Genomic DNA, 17,396 nt, shown 5'->3' with positions numbered 1-17,396 from the left:
AATATAACATTATAATTTAATACCGTAATAACTAACGAATAATATTGTGTCAAAATATTATTCAAGAAATTTGACTATTAGTTTTTCACTTTATATACTAGATGAGATTTGGGTGCAAATTTTGGTGAGTGTGAAAGAAAATTGGAAAATGATGATTACCCTATAAATTAAACGTCCATTGGTTATAAACAATGAAGAATTTAAGTAGGCTGTATTAATTTGGGCCGAACTATAATACTTGGCATTATGTTTGTTGTCCACTATTGGGCCCCTAAAAAATTTAGGCCCTGTGCAAATATGCATCTTGCACCCCTTACGGGCCGGGTCTGTATATATGTATAATAAAGTCACGATGAACAAAACAAGTTCATGCGGAGGTTGGAATCTTCACTACACTTAATGGCCTCCTCTATAGTAGTACAGATATATACACACAATGAATTTTGGGATTCAAATTGGCAAACGCTATATGATCAAATCCAGTATGCGTTGCACAAATTTACTTCTCTGTAGTAGCATCAAACTGTTACTTGGGTTTAGTGTGAGATTTGGACATTCTTACATGTGTATGGATATGGTGGTTTATTTGGAATCAACTTCAAAGGACTATTAGTAATACCTTAAGTTGGTTTTGGATTTACTTCAGTACATATTAAGCTAGGTATGCCAATCCGGAGTTAGTAGCTGTTTTTATTTAGATGTTCAGCTCAGAATCAGAAACTATGTGTTAAGCTTTTGAATGTAACGTAATTTAGGCTTACATCAAACATCACATTTGGGAGGTGATACTCCCACACTTAAAATTGATCCATCTACACTTTGTAACACAAAATTGACAGTTATATCCATAAATTTATCTAGGGACTTGAACCTTCATAATTATAATTTAAGGGTATAATAGTAAGTTGGTGTGTATGGATCAATTCTTAGTGTGTGAGTATCATCTCCCATCACATTTAGGTGGTTGAAATGTGAAGTACACAAAAAGGACCTCTATTACTTTACTATATTATCTAATAGACAAAAATGGTGAATAGTAACTAGAGGCATTTTCGTCCTTTCACTTTTTTTTAAATTCTAATTAAATTTCACTACACCAACAAACACCCCCACACTTTTTTCAAATATTCAAATCGACCCCCAACCAGAGGTGTAAAGTGTCAAATAACCATTTTCATAAAAAATCTTAAATAAACTCCACCCAAATATTCAACGGGTCATATCTTCTCGCAACGAGTTAAATTTTTCCGACACCATCGTTAAACTTGAAATAATTTTTGGAACACAATGTCACTAACTATACGCAAAACGGACGCTTTTTAAAAAACGCTAAATATTTGGGGTACTTTTCATACACGTTGATTTTGTGTTAAATTTTTAAAAGTCGATAATTACATAGCTAAAAGCGGTGATAGACATATATTGTTAATTTAAAATAACATTTAAATCTTTCACGGGTTATACCTTTTAGTTCGACTCGAGTTGCGCTTCAACGACATCATTCTTTAGCCACGAAATAATTTTACAAACTAAACGCAATAAAATACATTGAAAACCGAACCCCCGGCGCAAAGCGAGGGTTCAACAACTAGTTAAGTCTAAATTAAAAAAAAAATGACTGATATATGAACAAATTAATTGAAGTAGATAAAATAATAGAAGAGCACAAGGCACTCAATCAAAAACTTTAATTTTATAATTTATGTATGCATCGATTTATTGAAGTATTGGATATGCAAAAGCTTGAATGGTTACAAATTTGTGGACTTTATGTATAAATATGTTTGTGTTCTTGTTCTTATTAATTGAAAAAAAAAAAAAAAAAAAAAAAAAAAAAAAAAAAAAAAAAAAGATTGTGAGTCTCCAATTGAATTTGCATTTCTGAAACTCCAATAGGTGGCACTACCACAACGATAGGATCGTTGAAGATACCCCGCTTCAATACCCCGTTTGGAAGACTTCTAATTGGATCGGTATTTTGTTTATGAAATTCTATTCAATAATTTTGGTACTTTTTTCTCTCTCTTTTTTTTTTTTACGGCCAAAGAATGATTATATTATAAAAACGATTTCTAGCAAGGCGCTAAGGGATGATTACAAAGGAATAGAAAGCCACGTGTTCCAATAGAAACAACATAACCTCTATTTTTAATCCAACGAAAAGTAACTAATCTAATAACATCAAATAAATTACTTTTACTACAAAACGAATCATTAAAAACAACGCCGTTTCGAAATCGCCAAAGAGCCCATAACGTAGTGACCGTCACTGCAACAATCTTGCTCTTCGATGAAGCTTGTAAACGAATACCTTCTAGCCAAGAAATGAACGAATCCCATGTATTAAATTGAGGCATACCACAATTCAACCACGTACGTAATTTTTCCATAACTCACGAGCTACATCGCATTCGAAAAAACATGGATACTCGTCTCTATATCATTGTTGCAACATGGACATACGACACTATTGATGTATATACCTTTCACGGAAAGATTCCAACAAACCGGTAGATAATCAAGTCGAAATCGCCACAAGAAAATGTTAACTTTTCGAGGTAAAAATTTGAACCAAATAGTATGAATAGCAGACGAATGATTTACTAACCGGTCAATAAAGATGCGTGCATCCTTAACCGTATAAGCACCTTCGTTGTTTAACATACACGGCCAATTATCCGGTTGTTCTCTTAGGACAGGAACATCAATACTCTCAATCATCTCACGAAATAACTGATCAATACGGCCTCTAAGTTGAGCCTGATACCAATTAAACTGCCACACCCCGTTCGCAATTTTATTAGCAACTTTACCAAGAGGCTCACTGTCTAAATGAAAAAACGGTGGTATCTAGATTTTAATGTGTTGTTTCCTGTCTACAAGTCGCCCCAAAAACAGACACTTCTACCATCACCGATCGACATATGGAAAAATGTTGGAAGGTAACAACTCTTTATCAATACACATGGAACACGTTTGCACAATATTAGTCCACACCGATGAACTAGCAGAGTTCACGTCTTCTAAACTGTTACCATGTATCGATTTAATTATTGAGACCCACATATCGTTTGGATTAGTCAAATATCTCCATCTGCATTTGTATATAAGAGCTAAATTAAACGCTTTGAGGCTACCAACGTTAAGCCCTCCTTTATCAAATGGTGAAATAACTTTTTCCCACTTGACCCATGCCATTTTTTTAATCGAGATATTGCCACCCCCAAAAAATCTAGCACGAATGGATTCAAGCCTTTTCAAAACGGTCTCTGGACATTTAAATAACGACATAAGATAAATATCGATACTACCCATGACGGATTTGACAAGAGTTAAACGACCACCCGCGAAAATAAGACTAGCTTTCCATGACTACAATTTGTTGCTAAATTTTTCACATAAATTATCTGATATTGCTCAAAATATACATATTTATCTTCGCAATATCTCCCTACTTTCGTGGCATTTCGATACGGATTGTGATGATTAGTTAGCGGTTTGTGGTATTTAGTTGTTTCGGGACAAAAGTGGTCTAAAAGTTCATATTCATGCTAAGGAATCAACCCTTGGGCCAAAGGAATGAACCAAGTGAAGTTTTGAAGTAAAAATGAAGTTCCAGGGTCAAAAGCGGCGCTCCTAAGGTCAAAAGCGGCGCTCCTGTGTGCTAAAACGAGAGTAAAAATGAACAGCAGCCAAAAGCGGCGCTTTCAAGCCAAAAGCGGCGCTCCTGCCTATTGTGGCGCTCCCAAAAGCGGCGCTCCAGACCCTATAGCGGCACTCCTGACGCTGATTCAGCCAAAAAAACCAGCCGACCTATAAAAGCATATTTGGGGTTTTTGAGTTAGAGAGCTGCGATTGGGGTCCGAAATGGAACCTTAAAAAGGTCCATTTCATCATTCTATCAAGATCAAAGCTCAATTGATGATCCAAGTTGAAGATTAGTGAAGCTAGATGCTAGATCTACATCATCCATTCTCCATTTTGTGATTTCCTTTCCATTTTAGCACTTGTTCTTATTTTCTCTACTTGTAATGATGAATGCTTTAGTTTTAATTGATTTTGTTCTTGTTTATCTTATGATTATAGCTTAGATCTTCTTATCTTTGCCAATTTGGGTTGTAATCTCCACTTTACTTTATCTATTTTGCATTAATTACTTGTAATCACTCAAGATGATGTTTATTTGTGTTTTTATGCTTATTATTAGTGTAATCTTAGCCATGCTTGGCTAAATCTCTTGTGTTTGCTTATCTATGAATCTCTAATGCTAGTGTTTGCCCCAAAATAAATTGAATAATGTTGTTTGTATGAATTACATGATCATGTGTTGTTGAGTTAGATAAAGATCCATTGCTATGAGTTTGTTTTAGGCTTGACTTTGATTACATATATTGACTAGCTCTCTTAGTGATTTGAGAAGTGAATCAATGTGTGCTTCAACACCTTGGGTGATCAAGACAACTAGTTTAGGAATTGCAAGTGATTGAAATCTTGATCTAGGTTGGTTTTCAATTAGCCTTTAGTCAACATAGTTGTGCCGATTATCTTAAGTGATTTCGATAGTTGGGGGTTTTAAGTGATTTCAACCCAAGCTTAATCTCAATAACCAAATCATGCTTAACTCGATCTTAGGATACAATGCTTATGTGAATTCGCGGAGTGTTATTTGATTTGAGGTTTAGTAGTGATGCTAAACAATTAATAGTTCAACGACTAGTGCGACAGCAATTTGGGCGAAACAGGGCAAGCAAAGCATAGAGAGGATTAGATAAGTGAACACTTCTTAGTTAATTTGATTTAATTCTTAATACTTCTTGTTACTTGCTTCTAGTTTACTTGTTAAGTTTAAGTTTGTTTAATTTTGAAAGTTTTAGTTGTTAATTACAATCAATCATAAAACCCTCCAATCAAACAAACCCTAGGACAACGAGTAGTTTCAATTATTCAACTTATACCGCTCTCTTGGGATGAACTTGATGAGAATACTTTGTAAGTAACTAGAGGGGGGGGGGGGTTGAATAGTTACTTAATACGTTTTTAACAATGTTTCGATTGATCACCAAATTCGATTAACTATGATCAACCAATTCAACTTAAACTTGATGTGTGTAGTGTATATGTTCAAAATGATGAATAAAGTAATGTAAAGAACATAGACTCAAGGATTTATAGTGGTTCGGGTTGATGTTAACTAATCCATCTTAATCCACTCCCGATTGCACTAATCGGGATTTCTTGCTTCACTAAGCACTTTTCTCCAAACCCGGTGGAGATCCGATTTACAAGTCTTCAACTTCTTTGGTAGACAACAAACCTAATCTTTCTATCCCTTTGAAAGATCAATTCCAACCTAGATCAACTTGTCTTCACTTTGGACAAGTATTAATCTCTAAATAAGATTAATCAACTTCCTAAGTCCCTTTAAGAAAGTAGATCACTAAGCTAGCCTATGCTTCTACTAATTGAAGTTACAAGACTTATACACTTTGCAATGATGATCCTAAGATAATACTAGGACATACATTACACTAAGTAAACTCACAAGATTAATGATTTTGATTAGTAAGTTTACAACAACCAAATTCTATATCTATAAGATCATAGAATCTTCTCTTGTTTGATCATATTTGAGTAGTAATTAGAGCCTTTGTGATCTCTGAAAATAAGCTTTTGAATTATGCAAGAGGGTTAGCTTCAAATGCTCTTCAATGCTTGCCTTTTATGGTAGGTTTCAAAAAATAGCCGTTGACACACGGTTGCCAGCACGGTCGACCGTGGTTCGACCGTGCGTGCTCCAGTCCAAAATGTGTATCCGTTGTATAGCCATTTGACTCAAATTTGAACACCGCATTTTGGCACCTTTACTCCATCTAGCACCTGCAAAATAAACCAGCATCCTATACAAGTACTATATGCATTAAGTGTGTGAGATTTGGTCTTATTGAGTGAAAGTGACATAACACTCCAATAGTGGTAAACCCAACATTCTTGGAGAAGTGTCTTGATTGATATTTTGGGAAATCTCAGTTTGGTCAAGACTTAGTTAGTCACATTAATGCATTTGATTCAATTCTAAAGACTAGTCAATATGTCATTAACTTCCGAGTTTCAATTAATCACAAGCCATGTTCATTTTAAGATTAGGTAGAGATTAATTGAATGATGTCTTTCTAAGATAATCATTAAGTGTGTAGAGACATCAAAGTTAAGTCATACTTGAATAAGCAATCACAACTTGTTACTTAGACAAGACCAATTAAACAATTGACCATAATTCCATTGTGAACCATTTTACACTTAATTTACTGAAGTAGGCTAGTTACTTGAATCCTAGTATTCCAACTAGTAAGCACATAGCAAGCATATTAATTAAGTTGACAAATTTATGAGTATTAAACATATTAGCAAGTAGCAAGTAATACTCACACATAGCAAGATACAGTTACTCTAAGATCAATCATATAGATATTTGCACAACTTATAATTTAAGCTTTTAGCAAGCTTACTTGCAATATAACATATTGCATGATTAATGTGTAAGCACACATTAATGTTCAACACATGCACAAGGGAAGAGCAATCTCTAGTTGGGACTTGGTGACCATCCTAAATGTATCTAAGTGTATTTTAGGATTACAAGTCTTTACTAATTACACTTGAAAGCATTGTTCTTCATTTAGCCTTAATTAATCACTAAGTCATCTTTAATAGTAATTATTATTCTAGTGACATTGGCTTAAGTGTGTTGGTACTTGATGATCATACTAAGGATGTCTAGATAAGATTTAAAATCACAAGTTGTTATTTAACACTTATGTGTTATGCCTAATCTTGGTTAATTTGTCATTAAGATGTCATTAGGTGTAATTAACCACAATTAGTGTTTTTATTACCAAAACTAAATTGAGTATAGAGAAGGCATCTATTCTAAGCATGTTGAGAAAGGTTTCATGAATTATATATGTTGGGAACTAGTCAAACTCAATATGGTCAAAAGTGGTGACAGAGAAAACTCTCGCATTGCGGTTGACCGTGGTGGCGACCGTGCAACTTGTTTTCATAAAACTGCGTTGCAATTCAGTTTGGGGTTCTACAGCTGGTTATGCGGTCGACCGTACCTTGATCGTGTATTTTGCTGATCTTTAATTCTATTCTTTAAGCTATGTTTGACTTGGTCATTTGCAAGATAAAGTATGGATTAGTGACCTTGCGTGTTTTATGTTAAGATGTCGGTCATCACTTAAGCATATGTATGTGTCATCATCAAAACATATTCTTTGGTTAATCATCATACTTAACTTTGTCGTTTAGTTCATTAACCAACATTCAACCAACATTCTCCCCCTTTTTGATGATGACAAACATACAAGTGATGAGGGACATTTTGCTATAAATACGCAAGTGTTAACAATCACTTGTATCCATATTTCTCCCCCTTTTGTTGAAGCAAAAAGGTTAGCTCCCCCTTGAACTATGCTCGCCCTTAGAGCAAAGCCCCCCCCCCCCCCCCCCCCCTCACCCCTTAAATTGAACATGATAGAAAATATTCATTAAAACATAACAAGCACACATTTTATTCATAGCAGACATGAAACATAGATATGCATATATGAAATTATACATGAAGAGTACAACAAGTCGTTCCTAGTCTAAAATGCTTGTAAGCCACACTCAATGGAGTCATGCATGAGTGATAATACAATTGTTCCCAGAAGACGATGTAGGAGTCAATGCGTTGAGGTGTTTGAACGAGAGTGTCAAGCGGCGATCGTAGGGAAAAGGTTGCATAAGATCTTATTTAAGATCTTGCATCCTGGAAGCCATTATGTAAGCAAGATTTACTGGTATGGACTTGGTTAAGCACCACATGAGTCCAAGTTTAGTCATGGACACTTTATCATCATCTTCTTTTCTGAGGAAGATGTTGTGACTTATGATCGTTTTGCATGTCCCATACTCTGGTTGAATGTCATTGTCAAAAACTCCTTTTTGACAGAGAGTACTTAGTTTTAGTTCTGGATCAATGAAGAGTGAGGTTAGTGCTCTTCTTGGAATGAACTTGGGAAGGAGTTGTATATGATTCTTCGTATCATAGAACTCAGCTCCTTTTGTTGGCACTCTAAGGATGTATCCAAATCACTTAAGTGTCATCACACATGGTCTTGATCAAGCTGAGTGAATTTTACCTTTCGGTCAAAGGTAAATTTAAACTTTGAATAGAATTGATTGACAAGCGAAGAAAATGTGTAGGTTTTGAGTGAGAGAAATGATCCCCATCCAATTTTGTCAAACTCTCTTTGAAGAGTAGGATAGTCATAGAACACTTCATGTTCTTCTTGGATGTGTCTAGAGTCATCATGAGGGTTCTTCTTTTCATCACATGGAAGATGATTGAGAACTTTTGACATTTTGAGATTTGAGTGATGTTTGGAGTTTGAGAAGAGAAAGGGTTTTGATGAACTCATTGCTTTGAGGTGCAAGATGTTCTTTGAGATCTCTCAATTTAAGGAATCTTGAGTAAAGGCTTTCCATACATTTTGAGTAATTGTTTTCTTCAAGAAATTAAAAGTTGGAGTTAAGTTTGATTGTATTTGGATATTGTTTGTAGAATAGTGATATTGGTTTGCTTTTGATGTGTATTTAATGAAGCTTAAATTGGTTGCAGTCAATCTGCGGTCAGGATCACGGTTAGCCGAGATTGCAACCGCATTTTGTCTGCAACACATTTTCAAATTGTTAACGTCTTATTTTCCTTTGAGCAAGTTGTTTTAATTAAGACATTACAATATTCAAAAGCATCATTTCTACATTCAACCACGGTATAATAGCTTTACACATTACACAAAATACTCAAGTTAATTCAAAGAATTTTAGGTCGGCGCACTCGAGTCATCATCCTCAGTATCACTTTTCCTGCATGTCAGCTTCCTCATCACCCCCTTCATCATCTTCACCATCTTTGACTCCTTTTTGAGTTTTTAGATTTATTTCTGGTAGATTTTATCTATCTTTTCCATTATTCTTAACTCTTCAACTTGTCCATTAGCCTCTTCATTTTCATTGTCAGGAATCACAGTTTCTTCTCTACTGGTTCCTGCTTCACTAATCATTCTTTTTCGTTTGCGGATGGTTACTTCTGAAGTTTTTGGTCCTTTGAATATGACATGATTGGGTTGACGGAAGTCATCACTTGTGATACCCAGATATTCAAACACTCTATTAAGGTGCAACCCATAAGGTAATGCACGAGTGGTTTCAGTGATGATTTCATTCATCCTTGATGCCATGAGATAAGCCATATTCACTTTGATTTCATTCTCCAAACACCATATCAGAGCGAATTGAGTGACATGGACATTTGAATAGTTTTCGGATTTGCAGTAGATATTGTGTGTAATTATTTTGTTCCAGATGTCATACTCATGACGGAGATGTTTACCTTGTACACCAGATTTCTTAATTTCATCTCGAGAAGCATCATCTTTGCATAGCGTATCAATCAGAGGAGTTTTGTCTGAAATGAAGTCAGGAAGATTTGATAGATCATGTTGCCTATTATAGAATTTTTCGCCATCGATGGGAACGTCCAGCATAATTCCGAAATCCTTGAGTGGATAGCGATAATTAATGCCCAGAAGATTGAAGAATACTTCATCATTCACGAAGTTGAAGTTAGCGTAGAATTCTCGAATGAGAGAAGGATAAATAGGACCGTTCAGAGTAAGAAAGGATTTCCATTTGAGTTTTTCAAATTTCCTTACAAGTTCAGGCATTTGAGTGTGAGCAACTCTTCTTCCTTCAGCGATTTTTCTGCTTGTCAGAAATTCAATGTTGTAAGCAATTCTCTCTTCAGGATCCGATGGTGGATCTTATGAGTCTTTCCTTTTTGCGACAACGTTCTTGCCCTTTCCTTTTTCCATTTACTACACAATGATTCTTTAAATTAATTCAAAGTGTATAATTCAATTGTAGGCAACAAGTTTTGCAAAGTTTAATTATCATCAATACTTAGGTGTTTTGATGTTAATGTTCTTCATATTTTCACTCTTCATTAGTGTTAATGAGTTTGCAACTAGATTATGATTTTCACAAAGTTCATATGTGTTCTAAACTTTTGAGATCATCATCAACACATGTTTTGACATCTAACATTATTACACTTAATTTGCAACAATGTCATTTATATCATATGAACAATGATTCTATGAAAGTCTAACCTAGATGTATAATGAACCCTAGAATTGTTCAAGTTTAAATCAATGCATGTATAGGCATTACTACAATCATTTCTAAGTTGTTCTTCAAGAACAATTTTGATTGTTTGCATCAATTTGAGTTTTGATTCATTCTAGTTAGGGTTTCTTCATAACCCTAATCCATCATACAAACACAACTGAATGCTAGGAAAGCAAGAATTAATCATACCGAAAGTAGGAATTGAGATTAAAGGAATGCATGTTCTTCTTCGTGCGGTCGATCTCCTCAGCCGTGTGGAAAGAGTGTGTTTTGAAGTGAGTTTAAATGAAATAAGAGTGAGGGTTTTATTTAACTTAAAATAGAATTAGACCACGCACGGTCGACCGTGGTGTTAGCCGTGAAAGAATTTCCAGACGTGTAAAGCAGGAATCTGCAGTCGAGTATGCGGTCAGCCGTGATTCATCCGTGAATTCTTCTGATCACCAATTTCTTCACTTCTTCTTCTTTCGAGCGCGTTTTGACGATTCTTAGGTTCTATAGAATACTTGAGGACTAGTTTTCTTTTCCTAACATTGAATGATCACATCCTTCTGGTGTTTAATCATCAATGACACGTAATATACTATATTTATACGTGTTTGTGTGTGTGTGTATATATATATATATATATATATATATATATATATATATATATATATATATATATATTCAATTATACACATAGTATACACAAAACGCATCAATTTTGTATTTAGCATGTAATTCATAGTTTCACATAAACACACAATCCTAATACAAATAAACTTCCTTTAATAATCCTTTTTAAAATCATTTTTCAAAAAGAATCTTGCATTTGTAAGAAATTTTTTTCATTAATTCAAAATCTTTTTGAAAAGGTTATTCTCATTAGCATTTTGATCATTGGTTTTGATTGATTTTAAGATTACCTAATCCTTGACTTATCCCTACCATTTAATTGCTAGATTGGTTCATTTTTCCCATGTTCTAAATTTTCCTAATAATAGACAATGGACTTTGATTACATGATTTGCGTTTGCTAGAGTCGTGACACACATTCATTTCAAGTTTGTCTTTTGATGAATCATAAATGATCATTCTTTCAAGTTTTCTTTTCAAAGCGTTGTTTTCATCAATTAAAACTTCGTTAAGTTGTCTATCTTTGTGTAATTCCTTTTCCAAGAGTTTTACTTTGTCACGACTACTATCATACACACATTTACTAGTCTTGTAATCATCTAACAATTCTTTATAATTAGAAGGATAGAATACATGTACCTCATTGTAATCCATGCTTGAGACATCATCTTCTTTGAAGGGAGATTCAACCTCTTCTTCAGTTTGACAATCTTGATTTAGATCATTCCAAGAACGCATGAGGCAAAAATCTTCATTTCCATCCAAACTCTTTTCTTGAAAATCTTCAAGCTTCTCCAAATTCTTCCTTACCCCTTTACCCTTTAAAGTCCTAGAGTTTTCTTCTTTTTGAGAGCATAGTGAATCCCAACATTCCTTTGCACTTTCACATGAAATTATCTTTATTCTTTCTTCATTAGGAAGAACTCCATGAATTAGTGAAATTGCATCAAATTGTTTTAAAACATCATTGTTTTGAAATATTGACTTCACTAGTCTTGAACTTGCTTGTGGAACAAAGTCTCTGTAACGACCTGACTTTTTTGACTTGTTTTTGTGCCTTGTGATTTTTGTGAAACTGCGTATTTGTGCGTACTGTGCTACTTTATACTCTGGAATCTGTATACATATGGCTTACTTTCATTTATGTGTTAAAATGTGCCTTTAAGTACGTAGGATACTTAACTTGATCACCGGAAGCCTTTATGACCGTTAGTGTCACTTGACGTTACGAACAAACTGTGTACTACGTACACGTTTAACTTTTGTCGTAATCGGAATATTATGACTACGAAATCTTAATTATTATTTTATAATAATAATTACTTGGGTTTTTAGATGCTTAATTACGCGTAGTAATTTACTTATGCTTACTAGTTAGTCTTGTTGGACTTTCTACCTTGTTGGGCCTTAGCCCACCCTACACTAGTTAGTGGACTATTTAATTAGCCCAATTATTAATAGCTAGTGACCAATTAATATGTAAGACAAATGCCCATTTATTAGAGGGAACATGCTAGCATTTTTGTCAAGTATTATCCTTAATGTTGCATGAGATCCTAACATAAGCACCAACTTTAGACAACCATTACCAAAAGGCAAAAGTTGGTCTCCCTTGTCCCCCCTCCAAAATCACGGCCACCACCCCCATCCCCTCACCTCATTCACCTATAAATACAAGCCTCATTCCATCCATTTTACACTTGCTTTCATTTGTAATTCACACACACTCACTCTCTAATTCTTTCTCTAGTTCTTTCTCTCTCTAAAAAGTGTAAGTATTGATTTTTATTCTTCTTCTTCCTCTCTCTCACACGAATTCATCATCATCATCATCATGGGTCTAGCTTTTTAGCTTTTGATCTTGATTACATCTTGTAGATTCAAACTTGGATTTGAATCCTTCAAGAACATGGAAGATTCAAGCTTTCTAGCTTTGAATCTTCACCTACTTTGTAGATCTATATCTTTTAACTTTAATCTTGTTATTTTGTTATAAAGATTCAAACTTGTGTTTGTAATCTTCATGTAACTTAAAGATCCAAGCTTTATGCTTCAAGATCTTCAAGAACAACCAAGATGCAAGCTTTCTAGCTTGAATTTTCATATCTTTTGATGGATCTAAGTTTTCTAACTTATGATCTCATTATTTTGTTATAAAGATCAAAACTTGTGTTTATGGTCTTCATGTAACTTAAAGATCTAAGCTTTATGCTTCAAGTTCTTCAAGAACACTAAAGGTTCAAGCTTTCTAGCTTTGTGACCTTATAACTTGTGTGAAAAAGATCCAAGCTCTCTAGCTTAGGGTTCCATCACTTCATTTGACTTAGATTATGTTCATACTTGCTTGATTGAAGTAAATTTTGTAGCTTTAGTTGAAAATGTAACTTGTAATTGTGTTAAGACTAAGGATATGATGTAACCTTGGTTCATCATCCATCTAAGACTCTTAAATGAGTTGTGTTCTTACTTGGTCTTAACATATTGTGTGTTTATGGTAGAATCTTGGTCAAGGTGATGCTAACCCATCAATGAGTTGTACACTTGAAGCTACAAGCATCAAGGATGAGAACCGTGATGAGCATCAAGCACTAAGAACCCCACTGGACCACCTTGCTTACTGTTTTTGGGATCTGATCAAACCACCTGGGCTACTGGAAAGTTTATTTTCAGTTAGTTCGGTTCTATTAGATGATCTTCCGTTTAGACATCGTCTTAATCCAAGTTACGGTTTAGGATTTATGGCCTTCCGAAGGTCACTACACCATGTTAACGTTGTGCTGAAATTTCTGAAAATGGGTCAGCGGTTAGGGGACTCATATACGGAGCCATAGCCACTGATTACGCGTCTTTTCGATTTACGTAGAGGTTGTAGCAGCTGACCGAAGTCAGCCTATTGTTTCGATCTCTATTCTTGTCAAACTTACTTTGCTTTTATGATGATGAATGATGATGATGACACTTAAACTTAATTTATTCACTTTTAAGCCTGTTGGCCATGGGCCAACATAATGACCTAGTAACCTTTGACTTAGGTTGACGACCTTTCGGACCGACTTACTACTTGCATACTTTCATTTTCGACTTTACCGCTCTTATCACTGTGAGTTATAGCATCCCTTTTTACTTTAACTATTTTGGGAATGAGAATACATGCGCTTTTTACATTTTACATACTAGGCATGTGTACTTAAACTTTATAAATGTGTGGGTTATACAATGGCACAAACTTTCCCCTTAGCTCGGTAACGTTTAGTCATTGGTTTTTGAACCAGTGAATTCGAATCTTAGATATGGATCCATAGGGTTTGACATCCCCACTCGGGCTAGTCGCGCTAGCATTTAACGGGTGTTTAATACTTCGTAAACATACGCACTCGCCAAGTGTACTTTTAGGGGGTTATAAACGTTAAGTTAGTTACCAAGTGCCCACGGTTAAACATATACTTTTCATATTGTTTTGAAACGCTGTTTGAAGCACTGAAATCTCGTGGCCTACCTTATATTACTGTTACAACTTAAACTATACCTCACCAATATTATTGTTGACGTTTTTAAGCATGTTTTCTCAGGTGCTTAGAGGTTTGTTGCTTCCACTGTTTAGACTTGCTGTCTTGGTGTTTAAACTTGATGTTAAGGACCTGCTGTGCTAGATTTTCGCTGCATATCTTAGAGATGTCTCAATCATGGAACTTTTCTTTGCATTCGTAGTTTATGTTATTTTCAAATAATGACTTTGTAACGACCTTTGTGTCACATTATCTTTTGTAAACGCTATCTTTTATGAATGCAAAACTGGTTTTCAAATAGCATGTAGTACTTGACCGTGTAAAGATCCTGTTGTTGACGAATCGTACACAATGGTTTTGTACAGGGCGTCACATTTGGTATCAGAGCATTGGTTGTAGGGAATTAGGTTGCATTAGTGAGTCTAGACCAGACCGAGTAGGATTCACTAATAGGACTAATCTACAACTTGCTAGTTTACTTGTTTTCGCGAAACTTACTGCATGCTGCTATTTACTTTTACTGCTATATGACGTATACTGCTACTTGATTTTCACTACTGCATGACATTATCTGCCTTCGATTGCATGATACTTCTGTACGATTTTCTATTATTTCCATGCTATTTACTACTTTAGACTGTCGTAGTTAATGTGCCTAATACGTGCTTGCCTTATGACTTACTGACATGGAAAAATTTATTTTTCCCTGTTCAGATGTCGGATGTCCCGCCCGTTATCATTTTGGAGAGCGACTCAGACTCACCCTCCACCTTGCCTGCCATTGTTGCCGATTCACAGATCCCGTAGTCGACGCACTCCAGTGACTCTGGCGCTTCGTCCTCTGGAGCCAGTGGCCATGCACCCGACCCAGTGATCATCTCAGACGGACACGAGGATCCACCGGAGATTCCAGCTCCACTCATCCCAGGACCCTCGGTGGTGTTGTGATTCCCGGGGAATACTGGGACGTTAGGTTCAGTAATGAGCATAACCATTGGGCTAGACGCCTTCCTAATGGGCGTGTCGTGCCGATCCCATCTTTCAGGTATCGGATTATGACTACCGGCCGAGCGGAGCCACCTCCAGCTGTTTTCAACGGCTCATCATCCGACGACTCATTCTTTGATGACTCCAGTGACGAGGATTCCAACGAGGACCCTGAGGAGGCGCCCGTGCAGCCACCCTCTACCCCGCCAAAGAAGTGGTATCAATTCGATGGTACCGTTATTCCAGGGGTTAACGGAGGTAGGTCGTTCGTTAACGTACATGGACTGAGGACTAGGGTCACTGCCAGTAAGCGGGTTGTGCCATATCCTGCCGATCCATTCGTGCGTAAGGCTTACCGTTACGCACCATCTACTTCTGGCGCTGGACCGTCTACACCACCTACACCACCTGTACCATCTGCACCGCCTGCCCCACCATCTCCCTCATTCGAGGAACTGATGAGGGAAGTGGAGATCCTCCGTGCTCGGGTAACTGAGCTCGAGGACCAGATGTCCCACGTAATGGACATCCTTTACCCATCGTCACCATAGGGCATTGTAGTAGATTTCATTATGTAATCTCGTTTATAGTTTCATGTTTTACTCATGTATTGTACGAACCTATGCGGATGTATGCAACTTATTATTAATGAATGGAAACTTAGCGTTGTTTACTTTTTGTGCGGTGTTCTAATTACATTACTGTATGATGATTCTGTGGTATCTGTATCTAGTTGCATTACTTAGTTAACATGTGTTGCGCTGATTCCATGTTGGTTGTCATATACTATATTATTATTTATTAAATGCTGGATTTTGACTTAAGTCAAAATTTTTGTTTAGAAGAGCAATGGCAAACGGAAGAGCAGCGCCCACAGCAGCACAAATTGAGGAAATGATTGTTGAAAGAGTAGCCGCAGCTATTGCGGAAATCAACCCACAAGCTCCACCAGTTAACCAGCCCATCCGTAACGAGTGTACTTATAAGGAGTTTCAAAGCTGCAAGCCCCACAACTTTAGTGGTACTGAGGGGCCAGTTGGATTGACTAGGTGGTTTGAGAAGTTGGAAGCTGTGTTCCGTGTGAGCAACTGCTCGGAAGTGAACAAAACTAAGTATGCCTCCTGTACGCTGTCGGACGGTGCCCTAACCTGGTGGAACACACTTGCTCAGGCCAAAGGTATTGACGAGGCTTATGCTACTCCTTGGGAAGAATTTAAGGGAGCCATGATCGAAGAGTACTGCCGCAGAACAGAGATACAGAAAATGGAGGCTGAGTTCTGGGAGTTGAAGGTTGTGGGAAACGATCTTGATGGTTACAACCGTAGGTATCTGGAATTAGCGCTGATGTGTCCCTCGATGGTTACCCTGGAGTTTAAGAGAATGGAACGATACTTGTGGGGACTTCCCAAGTCCATTCAGGGAAATGTCACCTCTTTTAAGCCACCCAACGTCCCAGAAGCTATGCGCATGGCGCACACCCTGATGAACCGGATCACCCGCAAGGATCCTGAGAAAGCGAAATCAAAATTGGGGACTAGTCATGAGAAGCGTAAGTGGTGTGACAACCCAGAAATTTCCAATCAAATTTAAACTTTAATCTTTATATGTTTCCGACACGATAAGCAATATTTGTTAAGTTAAATTTCAAGAATTTTAAACTATGCTCATACATTCATTCAACCTCGACCAAGTTCCAACGATTCACGAACCATTAAACGAATATGATTATATATGTATATGTGTATATATATTATAACTTGAAACGTAAACAAAATATTAGATTAAATACTTTATATGATTGTATCTGTTTCAAAATGTTTATCAATGGAATTAGAAGATAAGATCAAATGATTGAATTATCAGATATATTGAATTATGATTACAAGTCTCTGTTGAAAGACCCACGTTGATTTGAGAAACTTTCCATTTTAACAATATTCGGAAAATGGTAAAGTGATTTATAAATAAGAATAAATTGTCAATCACTGAGAACTGGACAAAGGATAGTGGAAGATTGAATCTCATAAAGACTCGATTGATCTATTTAGT

The 17,396-nt window shown here is 36.2% G+C and overlaps 1 protein-coding gene across 1 annotated transcript; it reads right to left on the bottom strand.

Annotated features, from left to right (window-relative positions):
• Positions 1–762: 762 nt before the first annotated feature.
• On the bottom strand, positions 763–3,315 carry LOC139843316 (uncharacterized). The gene is made up of 3 exons (XM_071833393.1): positions 2,915–3,315; positions 2,609–2,824; positions 763–871 (listed from the first exon to the last, which is right to left on the bottom strand). Exons 1-3 carry the CDS (start codon positions 3,313–3,315, stop codon positions 763–765), a joined length of 726 nt encoding a protein of 241 aa, XP_071689494.1.
• Positions 3,316–17,396: the final 14,081 nt, after the last annotated feature.

The sequence above is a fragment of the Rutidosis leptorrhynchoides genome, chromosome 1 (assembly GCF_046630445.1).
Source record: "Rutidosis leptorrhynchoides isolate AG116_Rl617_1_P2 chromosome 1, CSIRO_AGI_Rlap_v1, whole genome shotgun sequence".
Taxonomy (NCBI): Eukaryota; Viridiplantae; Streptophyta; class Magnoliopsida; order Asterales; family Asteraceae; genus Rutidosis; species Rutidosis leptorrhynchoides.
The sequence above is the reverse complement of the archived record's forward strand: the minus strand, read 5'-3'. Positions and strand labels throughout refer to the sequence as shown.